Here is a 20089-nt window from a genome sequence, read left to right on the forward strand (position 1 = left end):
AAAAAATCTTTAAAAAAATAAAGTGTGCAGTCTGGACTCTATCTGCACCCAGATCCTTGCTTTCATCACTAGCTGAGTATGGATGAGTTACTTAACCTTCCAATGCCTCTGTCTCCCTTTATCAAACATGAAAATAATCACTCTTCCTGTCTCATCTGAAAATCAAAGTATTACAGGGAAAGTGTTGAGAAAAGTGCCCGGCATGTTGGAAGGAGCTCAGTAAGTTTTAGTTGTTGTTATTACTGATACCACAAAGACAATTTTAGATGATTCATGGGTCAACTTTCATCTCAATAATTATGTCTTTATTTTAATATATTTTGGAAATATTTTAACGTATTTAAAAAAGAACTAGCATTAAAAAAAGCTAGCATAGCTATCACAGCTATGACTTTATAGATATTAAGGCTGAGAAAGAGTCCATGTCTTTTTTTTTTTTTTAATTTTATTTATTTGTGAGAGAGAGCACAAGCAGGGGGAGCAACAGAGGGAGAGAGAGAAACAGACTCCCCGCTGAGCAGGGAACCCGATGTGGGACTCAATCCCAGAACCCTGGGATCATGACCTGAGCCGAAGGCAGACGCTTAACCAACTGAGCCACCCAGGTGTCCCTGAGTCCACATCTTTAAAAAGGAAGAGATTTAAAGTTGATGTAAAGAAAAATAGTAAATAATAAATAGTGTATATATAGGTAATACACAAAAGTAAAAATCTCCCCAAATTAAAATCTGGGAAATACTGGAACTATATAATGCCTATTTATATAAATTTTTATACTTAAAAAAATTATCTCTTTGCTTTAAATGGCCTTGGGTGTGAGCTCACACATATGCAAAAGGTATTATATAACCAATAACAAGTGGGTCAGCTGCTAACAGGGAGATCTCATTTATCCAAACAGCAATTGACTTCTCTCTCCATAAAAACAGAAAGTGCATTTATAAGAGGTAGAAAGAAAGAAAATTAGAAGAGGGGTCATGAAATGTGAAAAAAATGTAATGCTATGTGATGTTAAAAAGTGGATTTTTTAAAAAAGAAAATTCACGGCGTTTCTAGTTGACAAGGAATCTGACACCGTTCTAGCCCTGTGATACGATGAAGAGGTTGTTTACTGCGTGCCTGTGGCTGATGGGGCACTTCCTTGTTTACAGAGGGAGGGTTCCCATCAGGCCTAGAAGTTTCCAAGAGTAGCTGGTGGTCAGGAAGGGTAAGATAATTCTCAGTCACCAATCAGGAAGGGGCCACTCCCTTACAAGAGTCCTGCCTTAATAAATGATGCTTGATAAGTTACTGAGCTGGTTAAAAGAAAAAAAAGACGGAGATAAAAAGTAAAAAAGGAAATACTAGATTTTGAAGAAACCAAACCCAAGGAAAACAATCTGAGTAGGAATCTAAAGATTATTGCCTTTTCTTATTATTCCCCAACAAATAATTACAGTGCAAAGGCAACTATAATCTGAATTATTTCAATAGGGAACAAACCATTTCTTAAGGTCTTTCTGACTTTCTTAGAAAAACTTCCTTTTTGGTTCAACTTTCTATCATCATTAACAAAATAAATATATTAATGCCCTCTGACCTGACCCTATGCTAGGTATTTACTTGCTATAATCAATGACACTGGTGTGTCATTGAGGATGTCACTAGGCTAGAAAGAACTAGATTCAAATCACTGAGTTTTCTTATATACAGATTTAGGAATTGCATTAAATAAGCTCTGAAGTCCTTCAAACTGTAGAAGGCTGTGATTCTATTTTTTTTTTTAAGATTTTTTTTTTTATTATTCATTCCAGACACAGAGATACAGAGAGAGAGAGAGAACACGAGTAGGGGGAGAAATGGAGGGGGAGAAGCAGGCCCCCCGCCAAGCAGGGAGCCCGACGCAGGGCTCGATCCCATGACCCTGGGATCATGACCTGAGCCGAAGGCAGACGCTTAACCATCTGAGCCACCCAGGTGCCCCGGCTGTGATTCTATTTTAGGATTAGGCAGGAAGGAATGGGGGCCAACGACTCCATGCAGAGTAGTATTCAGATAGAAATGCTTCATCCAGGTGAGGAGGGGGCAATTCAGTTCCTCTTTTCTCTAGTAGCCCTAACTCTTGCTTACTCTTGTTAAAATTCCCAGGACAAACAACCGATAAGTATTTAATCCAAGACCAGCTTAAACTGAATAAGGGTGGAAAAACATCATCTCCCAAGATGACATTTCATTCATGCCAGCAATAATTTAGTGAATATTTACTAAGCCTCTGTGTTGTGCAAGGCGTTGTGCAGTGCAGAATGTACAAATGGGCAATCTCTGTCTGAACTTAAAAGCTGGAAGGTTGTCCTGCTCAGTAAGGACACACATAGCCAAAATGAAATGGAGAAGTTCCACCGGAGACCTACAAAGCCCCATGGCTGAAGCATAGCATTCTGGCTTGGAATCCTGGTCTCCATTTAAAGCTATGTACCCTGGGACTCCTGGGTGGCTCAGTCGGTTAAGCGTCTGCCTTTGGCTCAGGTCATGATCTCAGGGTCCTGGGATAGAGCCCCACATAGAGCTCCATGCTCCACAGGGAGTCTGCTTGTCCCTCCCCCTCTGCTCTTGCTCTGTCTCTCACTTTCTCTAATAAATAAATAAAATCTTAAAAAATAAAATAAAATAAAGCTATGAACACTGGAAGAGGTTAATTTCTCTTCAGTTTCCTAATCTATAAAACGGGGATAATAACAGTACCCTTCATAAAGTTGTTGAGAGAATTAAATGAGACAATAGGCTAAAGCACCTTAAAATAATGCCTGATACATAGTTAATACCCAGTAAATGTTAGTTGATATTGTTATTTTTATTGGATTTTAGAGGACTGACTCTGGGGAAGGAAGAAAAATTTTATAAGGAAGTCATGTTAGAACTGGGCATTGAGAGATGGAAGGAGGACAGGGGGAAGGAAGGGGAAGGAGAAAAGAGAGGGACAAAAAGAAATCCTTGCTATAGCAAGTAGTTAATTTGGCTGGAGTGGAGAGTTCCTTAAAAGAATGGTAGCATGACATGCAGTTCAGAACACCATTGTAGAAAAAAAGAAAAAAGAAAAAAAAAGGAACACCCATTGTAGAACTTAATATAAATCATTTAATTTTTTCTATTAACTTCCCTTCATCCCCATTTATGTCCTAGAAGTTAACATAGTAGTTAAAAAAAAAATAGATCAAGTGTTATTATTAATATAGATATATAGTCAGCATTGCATTAGGATTACATCCCATATGGGTACATAAGCCTAAACATCTAAATCCAAAACCTTATGTATTTTTCCTAACCCTTTCTGGAAGCAATCTGTCAAGTTTAAAAAAGCACTAAGAATCCTTAAGTCTAAGAATCAGAAAACACATTCCAATCCAGGTTAACATCACTTAACCCTACGGGCCTCAATTTCCTCTTAATAAAAATGTATATACTACTATTACTTCAGGATGGATGGATAAAAGAAATACTAAAATGGTGGAAAGGGCATTCTAGGAAGGGAAAAAACTTGCCAACCTCCTTGGGTGGATAAAACACAAAGGCAACAACGGATGTGAAAGCATTTTACATACCTGATAAATCTTACATAAAACATAAGGAATTTTTCCTGCATACAACATAGACAAAGGCAGGAACACTGGACCAGAAGGTGGTGATGTGTTGTAAATATATATATTTGTATACACACACACATACACACATGGGCTTTGGGGTCAGATCGACTTAGATCTGAATCCTGTCAGGTCCACTCATTTACTAGCTCTGTGACCTGAAAGCAAAGTAGCTTGAACTGCTACACTTCTTTCCTGCAATTGCTGGGATTTTATCAAACAGGCACTGTGAATCCTGTAATGGCTTGTCCCCTCACTGCTTCAGCCACTTAGAAGCATGTGCAGGAGGATCTAATGACATACATTTCAGAAACTCTTCTCAGTTTCATCTTATTATTTTAACTCTTATTCCTCTTTTTAGGGCCATTCTGATTTTCTGATTTCACTTTTTTTTTTTTAAAGTGTCTGAGATTCCTGCCCTCCCCAACCTTTTTTTTTTTTTAAATGAGGCTGAGCCTAAAAATTAATCATAATTTTACCTCTTCCATCAGGCCCCTCTTGACACAACTAAACAATCTCTTGGACTTGGTTGTGTGTCCTGGTTTTTAAGTGCTCAACAAATGGTCCTTAAATTAATAATATTGACAAGGTCACAGTTCCACTGCCAAGTATCAGAAACACCCAATTGCTGTTAGCCAAATTTAGGCCTAATAAAAACTAAATTTTATTATACATTGTCAGGACATTTTTAATAACAGTGGTATTTTTAATGTGTTGAGTAATATTTTAAATTTGTTGGGCAAATTGCCATTTTCTACATTTCTCTTCAGGTAATACAGTATTTGATCCTCACTGTATCCTTGTGAAATTGGTTTGGTAGGCATGATTTTCTATTTCACTCATGGGAAAACTGACCAGCAGGGAGAACCCCAGCCTTCCACTTCTAAACCCAGTGCTCCTTCCATTCTAGCACACACCTCTAGGCCTCAAGGAAATTCTGTAAACAGGCTGCAAAAACCAAAACTAAAGAAACTTACTTTTTGCAAACAATATGGAAATGAATAACAATGGAAACATCTGCCAAGAACTCATATGTAATAAATATAACCATCGATTGGCAAGATAGGTTTAAAACGTCGGCTCCATTAAGTATTTTTTTAAATGGATGCATAGCATGGAAGGCATAAAATATTTCCATTGTATTCCTGCTATTAAGCTTTAATTTGAATTAGTTCCCCACAGAACCTATACTCAAATATGATTATAAAAGGGATTTCACTACTTGGAGGACAAAGATAAGAAAGCAGTGTCACAGAATGTGCAATGTGATATTTATCTCATGTACTCCACATTAAAGCTAAAAATTCGAGTGAACCCCCTTGGCCTCCTATCCTGTCCCGAGCCCACGGGGTGCGGTGCTTCTGATTAACAGTTGTCCAAAGCCCACGTTATTTACTCTTATTTCGGACACATACGCATTGCTAATAAAATCTGTCGGCTTTCGTGATCCCTGCGTCATGATAATAAGGATTATCTCCTTGCTAATACCGTAGTGGTTTTTTTTTGCATGTCAATGAAGCAAAGAGGAAGTTACCTCTTGGAAGTAACTTTCTTTGATCAGTGCTACCAGTAATTTCAGGATCACCAGCACAACCTTGAGAAACACGCGATTATAAAAGTGTCCAGGGCGCCTGGGTGGCTCAGTTGGTTAAGCGACTGCCTTCGGCTCAGGTCATGATCCTGGAGTCCCTGGATCGAGTCCCGCATCGGGCTCCCTGCTCGGCGGGGAGTCTGCTCCTCCCTCTGACCCTCCCCCCTCTCATGTGCTCTCTGTCTCTGTCATTCTCTCAGTCTCAAATAAATAAATAAAATCTAAAAAAAAAAAAAAAAAAAAAAAGTGTCCAAAGGATAACTCGGGCTTGGCCAACCCGACCTCAAGCCCTGGTGCCGGGCTGGGCGGAAACTGGGGGCGTTCAGTCCCCAGTGTGCAAAGTAACCGACGGCTTGTCCATCTCACAGCTTGGCGCCGGACCGGGTGGAGGCCGGGCAGGCGGCCCCCGGCTCTCAGTGGCCCGGGGGTTGGCTGGAGTGGACCCGGGGCTGAGGCAGTGACCTTGACAACCCCTCCGCCGCCCGGGGAGGCTCGTGTGGACGCGGGGCTGGGGTAGCGGCGCGTCAGCCTCCAGGCGGCCGGGGGAGTCTCGGGGCGGACGCGGCGCGGGGCAATGGCTGTGTCCGCCCCCCCGCCCCGGGACGGTCGCCGCGCGGGGGTCTCCCCGCTCCCCCGGCGCCTCCAGCGGCGGGGCAGCGGCGCACTGGGGCGGGGTTGGGGTGGGAGGGACGCGCGGATCCCGGGACAGCAGTTGGGGATCCCCCCTCCCCCGCGGCCGAGGCGCGGGCCGCGGGCGGGCGGCGGGCCCTACCTCCTCGGTGGCCGTGGGGCAGTAGGAGATGAGCACGAGCGTGGTGAGCAAGTTGATGGCCAGGCCCAGGAGGGTGATGGAGTTGGGGGCCATCCACAGCGGGATCCACTGGAGCAGCCAGGTCCAGTAGATCTGCAGCGGCGGCTCGAGCAGCGAGACGCCCGCCGCGCTGTAGCGGTGCTCCTCCAGCCGCCGCAGCTGCGCCGCGCTCAGCGGCTCGGTCAGCGCCTTCAGCCAGCGCGGCGCGGGCCTGCCCCCGGCGCCCGCCGCCATGGCCGCCTACGGGCCCCGCCGCGGGGAGGGAGCGCGGCCCGTGCCGGGCGCCAGGGCGGGGAGAAGGTGGAGGGAGGGGCTCGCGGGCCAGGGCCTGCGCTGACCGGGTGGCACTAGCCGGTCGGGCCGGCTCGGGCGAGGTCGAGGTCAGGCCGGGCTGCCCCAGGTCCCGGGGCCCCCGCCCCCAGAGCGGCCCGGCCGCGGGTGCGACAGCCGGGGGAGGGGGTGAGGGCGGGGCCTCGGAGGAGGGGACCTAGGGGAGGGGTTGGGCAGAGTCTGGCGAGGTGTCAGGGAGGGTTGGACCGGCACTCGCAAAGCCACCAGGTCACCACTAGGGTCCCTCAGACAGAAACTTTCTGGTTGGCGTGCCAGGGACTTGACTTCCCCAAGGGGCTGATGCACTTGCCTCTAAGGTTCGATTCTTCTCCAGGGACGTCTGGCCGCGCTCCCGTGATTAAAGGCTCCTCCCAGGCTGGGCAGTTAGAGGCTGGTTCCTCTAACGTGTGCTCTTGTGACAGCTCTGTTCTAGTGTGGGTGTGCTCTGGCCTTTGCTAACCACTGCAGGACGACGCTGCCTGCGGAGCCCGGGAGGAGGGGGAGGGGGTTTTGTGAGAACATGAATTTGCACGTCTTGGGTCACTGGCCTAATGGCCCCATCTGTCTGCCCAGAAAGAGGTCCTCCTTGAAAAACACACAACAAAAACAATTCTTCCAACGCTGAGGACAGGGCCCCTGCCATTTATTAGCTCTAGAGAACGCTCACTGGGGGCTCAAGGTTCAGGGTTCAGAGACCAAGGTGTTGAAACGAAAAATCAGGACTTGGAAACATTTGCTGAGAAGGGGACTTAATGGTTGAAACCCAAATGCCCCCCCCCCCCCGCCCCGCCTTTTTTTCAGAGCATCCAATACCAGTAACAATGGATATTTTTACACGCAGCCTTCTCTCGGGATAGAGGACACGGATCCAGGCAATGTCTCCCACTGCAGAGTGGACTAAGCACACTTTGCCACACAATGGTAGTTCAGCAGCCCCTTACCTCACAATGCACCCGTTTAGGCAGGGGACACCCTGTCATAAACATATTGCACAGCCTGAGATAAGCCTGCCACTTGCCTTTTTTTCACTTCCTGGTTCTGATCTTTATGCAATTTTCTAAGGCATAGAACAAGCTCAGAAACTGCTTTCGAGATAGTGTGTTAAGCAACGTCTATCAGCAGTTGCAGTTTGTCCCACAGGATTCATTACAACACGTTGGAGAGGAGTCAGCAAACTACTACCCAACCCACCGCCTGTTTTATAGCCTATGAGTTACGTGGCTGAAAAATGGCTGAAAAAATTCAAAAGAATTTTTTTGATGCGAAATTATATGAAATGCAAACTTCAATGCCATGGATAAAGCCATGTTTATGCCTTACATATTGTTTACACTACTTTATCACTCCAAAAGCAGAGTTCAGTGGTTGTGACAGACATTGGCCTGGAAACACTGGAATATTTACAGTCTGGCCCTTCACAGAAAAAAGTTCGGCAATCCCTGCCTTAGAGCAATATGAGAGTTCCTACAGACCAAACCATCCATTGAATATACATCTCCTAATCTTTAATGTGAAAAAAAAAAAGATGCTGAAAAATGCAGGAAAGGAATCAGAATGACAGATCCACTTTTAACTATGCTAGTTTTATGTACAGTAAACTTGGGGACATCGGCTTTTTAATTTATCAATGCCATGAATAATCCAAGGAGAAATCCTTTCCACATTAATAAATTTAACTATATTACAAATAATTTTTCGTGTACATCAAAACATCAAAGGAGAATGAAAAGACAAGCCACAAACCAGGAAAAGGTATTTCCCTCAAATAAAATCCACATTGACTAGTACCCAGATTATATAAAGAATTCCTAAAAATCAATGAGAAACAAAAACACTCAACTGGGCTTGCATTCAGATACCTGTAACAGAAATCCCCCAAATCTGGTGATTTAAACAAAACAAAAGTTTATTTTTTTCTTGCCTAAGTCTAGAATTATGGTGGCTTCGTGATCACCAGGAAGGTCATCTCTTGGTTCTGAATGGCTGCTATAGCTCGAGCCGTCCTGTTTGCATTTCAAGTAGCAGGAAAGAGAAAGATGGTGAGAAAAAAAAGTTGGATACCATTCAGCTGAGCCAGCAAAGTAAGGTGCTTTTCTAGAATTCCCAAATGACACTTCTACATACATCCCACTGGCCAGAACTTAATCATGCGGCCTACCTGAGTGCAAGTGTTAGCAAGGAGGAATAGATGGGGACAACCATTTTGAAAAACAATCTGGCATTATCTGGTAAAGTTGAAGATACACACACACTCTAACACCACAATTCTGATCCAGGAGTATATCCTAGAGAAATTGCTGCACATGTGTCCTAGGAGACAGGTATAAGAATATTCAGAGCATCTTTGTACAAAAATCAACAAATATAAATATCCTAAGTGTCCAATAATGCTGAATGGATACACTGAGGTCTTTTCATATAATTTAATATTACACAGCAAGTTTAATATACCAGTGGAAAATTGATAAACCATAGCTACACTTATTAACACAGATGGACTGCACAAGTATAATACTGAGAGAGGAAGAAAAGCAGGTTATAGAAAAAATGCACACAGTATGATTTCATCCATACAAAGGTTGAAAACATGCATGACTTTGCATTTAGGAATATGGACATACGTGACAAAGCTATGAAGAAAAGGAAATAAATGATATATACGATTCCAGAAATGGGATTGTAGAGGCACACACAGATGGCTTCCAAAGTATTGATAATTATATTAGGATACAAAACCACATGGCCTAAATATGGTATGTGTATTTTTCTCTCACGTAGTGTCAGGCAGTTCTGGGCTGCTATGGCAATGCCAAAATGTCAGGGACACAAATTCCTTCCATTTTATTAGTCTGCCACCCTTAGGATGTTGCCCTTTGCCCTTGTGGTAAAAAATGGCTAACCATAAGTTCCAATCAATTGGAATGGTTAAAAAGAGAAGGCGATGCTGCGCTCATTTCCTTGCTGGGGCGTGGCCTAAAGTGTACACGTCACTTCTGCTCTTATCCTACTGGCCAGAACCTGGTCACATGACTGTACATAGAGGCAAGAAAGGCTGGAAATGTAGTTTTTAGCTGGCCAACCATTTGCCCAGCTAAATAATTTCTATTACTACTGAAAAGTGGGAAAATGGATAATGGAGGACCCTCTTGTTATCTCCCCCACAATTTTTAAACTTAGGTGGTAAGAACATGGTTTTCATTTTATTATTATTTATGCTATATATGTATAATCATTTTCTTTGGCAAATATGGAATATTTTATTTTATTATTTTTTTAAGATTTTATTTATAAAAAAAGATTTTATTTATTTATTTGACAGAGAGAGAGAGAGAGCACACAAGTATGGGGAGCAGCAGAGGGAGAGGGAGAAGCAGGCTCACTGCTGAGCAGGGAGCCTGTTGGGGGCGCTCACTCCCAGGACCCTGGGATCATGACCTGACCTGAAGGCAGATTTAACCGACTGAGCCACCCAGGCACCTGCTATAGCTCGAGCCGTCCTACCCAACCCACCACCCAGGCACCTGGGTGGCTCAGTCATTAAGTGTCTGTCTTCGGCTCTGGTCAGGATCCCAGGGTCCTGGGATCAAGCCCCGCATCCCTGCATCAGGCTCCCTGCTCATAGGGAAGCCTGCTTCTCCCTCTCCCACTCCACCTGCTTGTGTTCCCTCTTTCACTGTGTCTCTCTCTGTCAAATAAATAAATAAAATCTTAAAAAAAAGTAAAAGTAATAAAAAAATTAAAAGCACATTTTTTTTTTAACACTCATGCTCCTAAGCTACTTTCCCCCTGGTTTTTTTGTTTTGTTTTGTTTTTTGGCAAGTTTTTGGAAATTCAAATGAATTCAAGACCTAGTAAGGCCAACCTGCCTAATGTCAAAGAAAAGTAGTTTAGAGATTTTCTATTATCTTATTTTTTGCATCATGGCTCCCTTTGATTATCATGGTGATTGATGTACACAGATTTTCCTTTTCTTGAACTAACATGGTAGCTTACATTTATGAGCTCCAACGAGGCACTATTCTAAGCATCAGGAGTTATTTCATTTAATATTCATAAAAATCCTGTGAAGTAGGTACAATTATTGTCTCCATTTTGCAGATTTTTTCACTGGAGCCCAGTGAGGTTCAACTTGCTACAATTGCACAACTAGAAAAGTGGTGAAGCAGGGACTCAAGACCACAGTCAGTCCAGACCCTATACTCCTTACCACTGCAAAATGCCACCTAATAAATTATATATATATATTAAATATTGGACTTACAGTCAGAGAAAGACAAATACCATATGATTTCATGCATATGTGGAATCTAAGAAACAAAACAGATGAATGAACATAGGGGAAGGGAAAACAAAAAAAGAGAGGGAAGCAAACCATAAGAGACTATTAACTATAGAGAACAAACCGAGGGTCACTGGAGGGGAAGTGGGTGGGGGATGGGCTAAATGGGTGATGGGCGTTAAGGAAGGCACTTGTGTTAAGCACTGGGTGTTATCTATAAGTGATGAATTACTAAATTCTACTCTTGAAACCAATAAATAAATAAATAAATAAACAAATAAATATTGGACTTAGATGGGTATTTTTGTCAATATCAAACAGTCCAGTTTCTGTAGATCATGTAGATTTTGTGCCATTCCAGTCCATTCTAAATATTATGTAAAAAATTGTTTTACCTAAATACTAAAACTGACGATGAATTCCCCTGTTCAGATGCCTTTGGTAAAGCCCAACCTCCCTAGCTTGGCATTTGAAGGCTGAATCTAATTTTTCCAGTTTTATCTCCCAAATGTCTCCTCTTCCCTCACTGCCCTTTCTACATCCCATGCTTCAGCTTCCATTAGCTGTTCCCAAACACACCCAGGGCTTCCTCATGCCCTGATTTGCTCCCTGGGCTTGGAGAGTAGCCTCCATCCATCATTACCCTTAAAGCATTGCCCATCCATCCAGGCTCAGCTTAAATTCCACCTTCTCTGAGATGAACCTCTCACATTCTTCCAGTTTGACCTCTCCTGCTTCCACAAAACCAGAGACTTTGTACTTATATTCCAATCTGTCTTTAGTCACTTACTTATGTACCAATCTGCCTCTCACCCTGCTTACAGAGTACCAAGACCACAGCCTGCACTGAGTGTTCCTCAATGCCTGACATTCAGTAGACATCCATACTTTTAAAAAATTCTAATTTTGAAATAATTATAACTCAGAAAGTTGCAAAAATTATACAGAGAGATCTCTTGTACTCTTCACCCAACCACTCCCAATGGTAACATCTTAGTACAATAGGTCCATAAACTTTTATTTGCTTGTTTAGCTGAATTGAATTTCTTTCCCCAAAGACAAAGGATATCTTGGTTTTACCACTGGTTCTCTTTGTGAATGTAACTTTCACTCACATTTCAAAACTCCTTCCTCAGCATCCTCAACATCTTAGCCAACTTCCCACGAATGTTACACAGTAGTCTCACACAGCCAAATTAGCTGCATCTGTTGTGATATAACCACTCCAAAAAGCCACTGACTTTTATTGGTTTTGGAAAAAGCCATGGGTTGCCATCAAGAAATCCACTGAAAAAAAAAAAAAAAAAAAGAAATCCACTGGCTAGATTTTTGGTGTAGCAGAATGTTGTCATTTAGGGAGTCAAGCTATCTGTGTGTTTAGAGGTTTAGACGCATAGGCTGGAGTATTTCTAAAGATTAGAATGGTTCTGCAGTGTGAAGACTCATCCTTTTTTCATTTACTTCCTTTGATCTAATTCCTTTTTTCATTTACTTCCTTCCTGTACTTTGAGACGTAAAGTCCACAAATTTTATAGAACTATGATACCTTACAAAATGTATGAGTAGACATGCAGTGTTTACTAATAGATTGCCAAAAACCTTTGCTCTCCTCTTTTACAAATGCTTGATTTCCTGGACGAGATCAGAAAACAAAATTTCACAATACTGTCCCTAAGATGTTGTAATTGTACTTTTTATCTGAAATTGCGAAAGCAATTTAGGATTAAGGAAACTGATTTCCCTCAGAGACAGTTCTTAGCACTCTTTTTTAATATCCTTTAACCTTTTTTATTTATTATCCTTTTCTGAGTTCACATCCTGCTGCTTTAAAATTTTTTCCACAGTATGATTTGAGGAGCATGAGAGGGGAATGTCTTTCCTCAAAAATTCCTTCTTCAGCAGTCTAGGGGGTCTGAAATCCCAAGAGTTATTCCTTTGTTCAGGTTAGGGCATTTAGGAGTGACAGGTTAGGTCACATTTCTTTTTTTTTTCTTTTTTTGGTAAAGAGGTCAGATTTTATTTATATGTAATTGTATTTATGATTTCATTTTCTTATAAACAATACCTGCCTCATAATATTATGTGAGGATTAAATGACATAATGTTTGGAAAGCAATTAGCACAGTACTCAGCATGGTAGGCACTCAGTAAATGCTAACAATTTTTACTATTTAATTTTTATAACATTTTTTCCCATTTTTAAAATTTAAATTCAATTTATTAACATATACTGTGTTAGTTTCAGAGATAGAGGTTAGTGATTCATCTGTCTTATATAATACTCAGTGCTCATTACATCATGTGCCCTCCTTAATGTCTATCACCCAGTTATCTCATCCCCCCACCTCTCTCCCCTCCAGCAACCCTCAGTTTGTTTCCTATGATTAAGAGCCTCTTATGGTTTGTCTCCCTCTTTGATTTCATCTTATTTTATTTTTCCCTCCCTTTTCCTATGATCCTGTTTTGTTTCTTAATTTCCACGTATGAGTGAGATCATATGATAATTGTCTTTCTCTGATTGACCTATTTCACTCAGCATAATACCCTCCATCCACGTTGATGTAATTGATAGGTATCAAAAAATTTCATTTTTTGATGACTGCATAATATTCCTGTGTGTGTATGAGTGTGTGTGTGTGTGTGTGTGTGTGTACCACATCTTCTTTATCCATTCATCTATTGATAGACATCTGGACTCTTTCCATAGTTTGGCTATTGTGGACATTGCTGCTATAAACATTAGGGTGCAGGTGCCCCTTCAGATCACTACATTTGTATCTTTGGGGTAAATACCCAGTAGTGCAATTGCTGGCTCATACGGTAGCTCTATTTTCAACTTTCTGAGGAACATCCATACTGTTTTCCAGAGTGGCTGCACCAGCTTGCATTCCCACCAAGAGTGTAAGAGAGTTTCCCTTTCTCCACATCCTCGCCAACTTTTGTTGTTTCCTGTGTTGTTAATTTTAGCCATTCTGACTGGTGTGAGGTGGTATCTCATTGAGGTTTTGATTTGGTTTGATCCCTGATGGCTAGTGATGTTGAACATTTTTTCGTATGTCTGTTAACCATCTGTATGTCTTCTTTGGAGAAATGTCTCTTCATATCTTCTGCCCACTTCTTAATTGGATTATTTGTTCTTTGGTTGTTGAGTTTGATAAGTTGTTTATAGATCTTGGATACTAGCCCTTTATCTGATATGTCATTTGCAAATATCTTCTCCCATTCTGTAGGTTGTCTTTTGGTTTTGTTGACTGTTTCCTTTGCTGTGTAAAAGCTTATTATCTTGATTAAGTCCCAATAGTTCATTTTTGCCTTTGCTTCCCTTGCCTTTGGAGACGTGTCTAGCAAGAAGTTGCTGTGGCCAAGGTCACAGAGGTTGCTGCCTGTGTTTTCCTCTAGGATTTTGATGGAATTCAGTCTCACATTTAGGTCTTTCATCCATTTTGAGTCTATTTTTGTGTATGGTGTAAGGAAATGGTCTAGTTTCATTCTTCTGTACGTGGCTGTCCAATTATCCCAACACCATTTGTTGAAAAGACTGTCTTTTTCCCACTGGATATTCTGTCCTGTTTTGTTGAAGCTTAGTTGACCATAGAGTTGAGGGTCCATTTTTGGGTTCTCTATTCTGTTCCATTGATCCATGTGTCTGTTTTTGTGCCAGTACCATACTGTCTTGATGATCACAGCTTTGTAGTAGAGCTTGATGTCTGTAATTGTGATGTGACCAGTTTTGGTTTTCTTTTTCAACATTCCTTTGGCTATTCAGGGCCTTTTATGGTTCCATACAAATTTTAGGAATATTTGTTCCAGCTCTGTGAAAAAAGCTGATGGTATTTTGATAAGGATTGCATTGAATGTGTAGATTGCTCTAGGTAGCATAGACATTTTAACAATATTTGTTCTTCCAATCCATGAGCATGGACCGTTCTTCCTCAGTTTCTTTCATAAGTGTTCTATAATTTTCTGAGTACAGATCCTTTGCCTCTGGTTAGGTTTATTCCTAGGTATCTTATGGTTTGGGGTGCAATTGTAAATGGGATCAGCTCCCTAATTTCTCTTTCTTCTGTCTTGTTAGTGTATAGAAATGCAACTGATTTCTGTGTATTGATTTTATATGCTGGGGTTGGATCACATTTCAGTGTTAAGTTAGGTCATTATCAGGAATACCTTAGGAGGGACACTTTTATCAGAATATCTTTTCTTTGGGCAGGTGAGAAAGAATGGCCCCAAGTAAAGATCCATGCAAGGAACTAGAAAGAGGGTTGGAACTGCACCAACATGGACAGGTACAGGACTCACCTGGAGATCCTGTTACAATGCAGGTTCTGCATGTGGAGAGTGAGTGGTGCTGAGAGTTTTCTTTCCTAACAAACTGCCAGGTGATGCCCATGCTGCTGGTCATAAGACCCCACATTTTGGGTGAGGAGGTACTGAAACATCCAGTCCTAGAAAGCTTGGGTGGAGGCACTGCTCTGAAGAAGACCCTTGAGCCCCAAGTGGAATGGGGCTGGAGCAAAACAGAGAGAGAAAGCACTCAGGGCAGTTGAGGGTCGAAAAAGACTAGTTTGGCTCACTTGATTTTGCTTAAAGCTATTCTTTCCTAGGTGGCTCAGTCAGTTAAGGGTCTGCCTTCCACTCAGGTTATGATCCCAGGGTCCTGAGATCAAGCCCCACATCAGGCTCCTTGCTCAGCGGGGAGACTGCTTCTCCCCTGCCTGCCGCTCTCCCTGCTTGTGCTTGCTGTCTCCCTCTCTCTCTCTCTGTCCAATAAATAAATAAAATCTTTTTTAAAAAAGCTATTCTTTCCAGGGCAAAGAGGAGTTTGATAGATAGATACTTAAGATTTTTTATTTTATTTTATATTTCTGATTTTATGTTATATATATCTATTTATCTGAAACTCATTACATAATACTCTCTCCAGTGGAATTGAAATCTACTTGTTGGTCCCTGGTGAAGGTGTTGGGTGTTGGTTGTTGATGAGGCTTTTCTAAGATTATACCGTGCTTCCCAGACTGGGACACCTTTAGCTCCCTGACAGTATGTCTGGAAAAACATCCATTGGAAAATCTGGGAGGAAAAAAAAAATGTTTTCTATTAAAATAAACTCCTATATCACAGAGAAGAATACAACATGTGGATGAACTTCAATGGGTAAGCATACCAGGGGTTGTGGTCATAGCTTCAGGCTATGCTCTCAGGTTCTGTCCAAGGTTTTCCTTTCTTCTGCAAAGAGGAATAGGGCAGTGGTAGACAAGTTAAGAAATCACGACCGAGATAATGCCTGTAAAGCACATAGGTGATGTGCTCTTTTTTTTTTTAATTGTTGATTTTCTCAATGCCATTTCCTCTTTCTTTAGTTCTTGCCTCCTAAGGTTATTTCTGGATTCATTTCTATCTCACTGCTCTTGACTTCCCTTCCCTCTGTACAAGTAATATGTGCTAGTCTGTCCTCCTTTTGTCCCTCTTGTTTGATGTTGGTTCTTGGTCTTGGCCTTCACTGAGTCCCTTCTTGCCATCTCCTGCTGGTCTGTCCATCACTCTTGCTTAACTTCCTCAGAGAGTGGAGTTACTAATGGCAGACTTTGGGTCAGAGTCCATGCTTGCCATTGTGAGGACTTGACAATCATGGAAAAACTTATCTTAGCAATGAGCTCCTAATATTGCTAGCAATGTTTATTGAGCCCTAACTATGAACTATTAAGAAGTGCATAAAATAACCCTGTGCAGAGATACTCTGCCTCTTCTTGGCAACCTGCACTACCACCCCACCTCCCTCCAGCTCAGGGGTGCCTCCCCGTGCAGGAATGGGAACTGAATTGACAATGACCCCCAATGGACACTCAGGAGTGGGACTGGGATGACCAGTCCAATGGCACTTCATCCCATAGCCTGCAGGGGATACATTACTTGGCTCTCTAGTGCCTGGAATTTTCCAGATAACTGTATGACTCCCAATCAGCTTTGGTTTATTTTGCAACATGATTCCTTTCCAATTACCTCTTGTCCCAATCATTCAAGAGATATGCTTTACAAAGTCTGAATAATGGTTCCTTTCCTTGCCATGGTGTTGCTGGTAACCCCTAGTTTTTATTTATTTATTTATTTATTTATTTATTTATTTATTTATTTTTTATTTATTTATTTCATTAACTAAAAAACTTTGAGTCAAGATTTTAAAATTGGTATATAATGTCTTTAAAATGTTTTCTTGGGCTCCATGACTAGGACGAAGGTGAGAGTACAGTAATAAAGGAGGGATACTCTTGCCTGTGGATAACAGTAAGTGCCTATCTACAAAGAACAGAAAGATGTTTTCTAAAGATATTGCTTGGGAACGAAAGAAGTTATGCTGGATTGTGCACTTGAGTGCAATGTTTTTTTCCTTTCATGACTTGAGTCTGCCTGTGCCCCAAGTCATACTGAATGACCCCTCTGGAAGTTTTTAACTGTCTTGCTGCCTCTCTGGTATTTTGTTCCTAGTAATCTACTCCAGATAGAAGAAAAAATATTCAGCTAGGCCATAGATTGCTCAGGCCAGTGCATTTAGGGACAGAGAGAGATCATCAGGTGACATTAAGGGGTGATGACAGACCTTATAATCAGGAGAACTGGTTGTTCCACTAGGTGGTTTCTCTCATCCATTCTAAGTTATCAGAGTTTAATTACAAAGGATTTTATAAATATCTACATGTAGGAACCACCTGAATCTTTGGTACAAGGATGGTAATTAGTGGCCTAGCTAAAATAGGAAATAAAACAAATGTAGAGTTCAATCTAGAATCAATTAATATCATAGGAGAATTGGTAAGAAGACTGCCTGGTATTGTTATTCCTGATTCTATTCCTACTCCCAGGAAAAAGAGGCCAAACTTGTATTTCTAGACTCCCTTCTAGGGAACTTAAGTGAGGAAGGAGAGGGAAGGTCAGACATGGAGTTTGGTGAGGAGGGGAAGAGTTTGGGGGTGGGCTGGGAGAGATGTTGGATGGGGATACAGGGAAGGAAATAGGTGGAGGGCTGGCTGACCCTTAACTTTAAAAACTTGTATACATAAATAGTTATTATAAATCAAGCTAACAAGCAATGTCCACAATAGCCAAACTGTGGAAAGAGCCAAGATGTCCATCGACAGATGAATGGATAAAGAAGATGTGGTATATATATACAATGGAATATTATGCAGCCATCAAAAGGAATGAGATCTTGCCATTTGCAATGACGTGGATGGAACTGGAGGGTATTATGTTGAGTGAAATAAGTCAAACGGAGAAAGACATGTATCATATGATCTCACTGATATGAGGAATTCTTAATTGTAGGAAACAAACTGAGGGTTGCTGGAGTGGGGGTGGGGTGGGAGGGATGGGGTGACTGGGTGATAGACACTGGGGAGGGTATGTGCTCTGGTAAGCGCTGTGAATTTGCAAGACTGTTGAATCTCAGATCTGTACCTCTGAAACAAATAATGCAATATATGTTAAGACAAAAAAAAGAAGAAGAAGAAGGTAGCGGGAGGGGAAGAATGAAGCGGGGGAAATCGGAGGGGTAGACGAACCATGAGAGATGATGGACTCTGAAAAACAAACAGGGTTCTAGGGGGAGGGGGTTGGGAGGATGGGTTAGCCTGGTGGTGGGTATTGAGGAGGGCACATTCTGCATGGAGCACTGGGTGTTATGCACAAACAATGAATCATGGAACACTTCATCTAAAACTAATGATGTAATGTATGGGGATTAACATAAGAATAAAAAAAAAAGAAGTCAAAAAAAAATAAATCAAGCTAACAGATAGTTAATAAAATAGTAGTATCCTCTAGTCTTCATGAGCTGAATCCATAATGATTTGGAAGGCCAGGTTTGAATTGTAGAATTATCAGATTCTTCAGAGATACTTGCCAAAATGTTGTGACCCACAGCCGTCTCCAGTTTCCCTGCTTTTTATATCTTAGCTCCTTCCTGCACCACACTACAAGGGTTCTCAGGCACACATGTGCAGATGCCCCAGTCTCAAGCACAAGCTCTAGTCACATTCCCCACACTCCAACCTCCTGGCAAACAGGCGTCTCTAAGCCAACCCTTGGGCCTCAGGGTGCATAAACTGGTGATGTGTTTCTTTCTTGGGGGTTTGAACTCAGGAAAAAGGCCCATAAAGGCCCTAAAAGTGAGGTTGGGTTCAGTCTATAAGAAGGAGGTGTGGGAAGGGTTCCAAGTAGGCATGTCCCCTTGGCTTCATGGCCTTCCTGTCCTGTGGAGGGAGATACAGGTGGAGTAGGGCCACAGTGAGGCTCTTGAAAGTAGAGGGGTCCCTCTTGCCCAGCTCTAAGGCTAGTACTAAGTGGTAGAACTCTCCAGTGTTTTCACAAAGAACATCTTTAAAAGTAGCAGGTAAAGAGCCAAGCTATGGCTTTGGAGGTTGAAAGACCCCAGGTCCACACTTGTCCAGGAAGTTTCGGAGTCACTTGTCTTTGAGTGGACCGTAGTGGGCTGGACACAGACATCTCGGTAGTCATCAGTGTGGATTAAAATGGAGAGACCTTCTTTCTCTCCATTTTCTAGGCACAAAAAATATTCCAGCTGACACAGAGCCTGAGGTAGGACCTCCAAACAGGACAGAGAGAATTTCTCAATCTCCCTGCCTAGTGGAGAGCTTATATTTTAATTTGACTTAGAAAAATAAAATCACACGGCATGTCTTGTACTTCATCCTAGTGTGATACATACACGGATAATAACAAAACATAAGCCACATTATCCAACTTTTGAATCCTTATAGTGCTCTCTTACACCTGTTGTCTGCCCTGTTTATGTGTTTCCCTTTGTTTACTAGTCTTCTACGTTATAAATTCTTTGAAGGCATGAAGATGCTTATTCATCATTGGGTTCTGGATTTGCACACATCAGATATTCAATAACTCATTTGTCGAGCTGAATAGGATGTTTCAGAATTATTAAAAATGAGTGGCTAAGGACATATTACCTTATTCCAATATTTCTTGGAATTAGTGGTTTTTTTCTATTTCTGTATTAATTTAGATGAAGTATTCATTAAGCTTTTAAAGTAAGTAAGTAAGTGTGATCCTTTAAAACATTTTATAAATGTTTAGTTTCCAAAAAGAATTCCTGTGACATATAATTTTTCTCAAATAAAATGAAATTCAAACAAAACTAGGACAGAGTTGTAGGAAAGCTAATAGCAATGACAGCTTCGGACATTTTTTGCTCTTTGTAGTTTCAAAATAGACTTTTTCTTTTTTGGAACTTTGTGGTGCAAGAGCACCATTAATAAGAGAAGAGATCATATGTAGAAAAATAACATTATCTAGTACAAAATATTTTTGAGAGCATAAGTCATGACTGGAGAACCAGTATTTTGTAAGGATACTTTACAGTCACTTTTAGGCAATGTTTATAAAAAGCCTAACAAACTTGACCCTGCCTTGGCAAAATCAGTCAATGAGGG

General features: G+C 41.6%; 1 protein-coding gene across 2 annotated transcripts in view; it reads right to left on the reverse strand.

Annotated features, from left to right (window-relative positions):
• The window catches only part of CHPT1 (choline phosphotransferase 1), a 31134-nt gene extending 24821 nt beyond the window's left edge, over window positions 1-6313 (reverse strand). The window contains exon 1 of one of the 2 annotated variants that reach the window (XR_004676092.1): window positions 5981-6253. Coding sequence is in view for 1 of the 2 variants with exons in the window: in XM_034987731.1 (XP_034843622.1) it covers window positions 5981-6253 (273 nt within the window). In the remaining variant the exon portion in view is untranslated. Of the gene's footprint in view, window positions 1-5980 lie in introns of both variants that reach the window. The other variant, XM_034987731.1, reaches the window with a different exon arrangement.
• Window positions 6314-20089: the final 13776 nt, after the last annotated feature.

This window comes from Mirounga leonina, unplaced genomic scaffold (genome assembly GCF_011800145.1).
Source record: "Mirounga leonina isolate KUSES-001 unplaced genomic scaffold, KU_Mleo_1.0 Mir_418, whole genome shotgun sequence".
NCBI lineage: Eukaryota > Metazoa > Chordata > Mammalia > Carnivora > Phocidae > Mirounga > Mirounga leonina.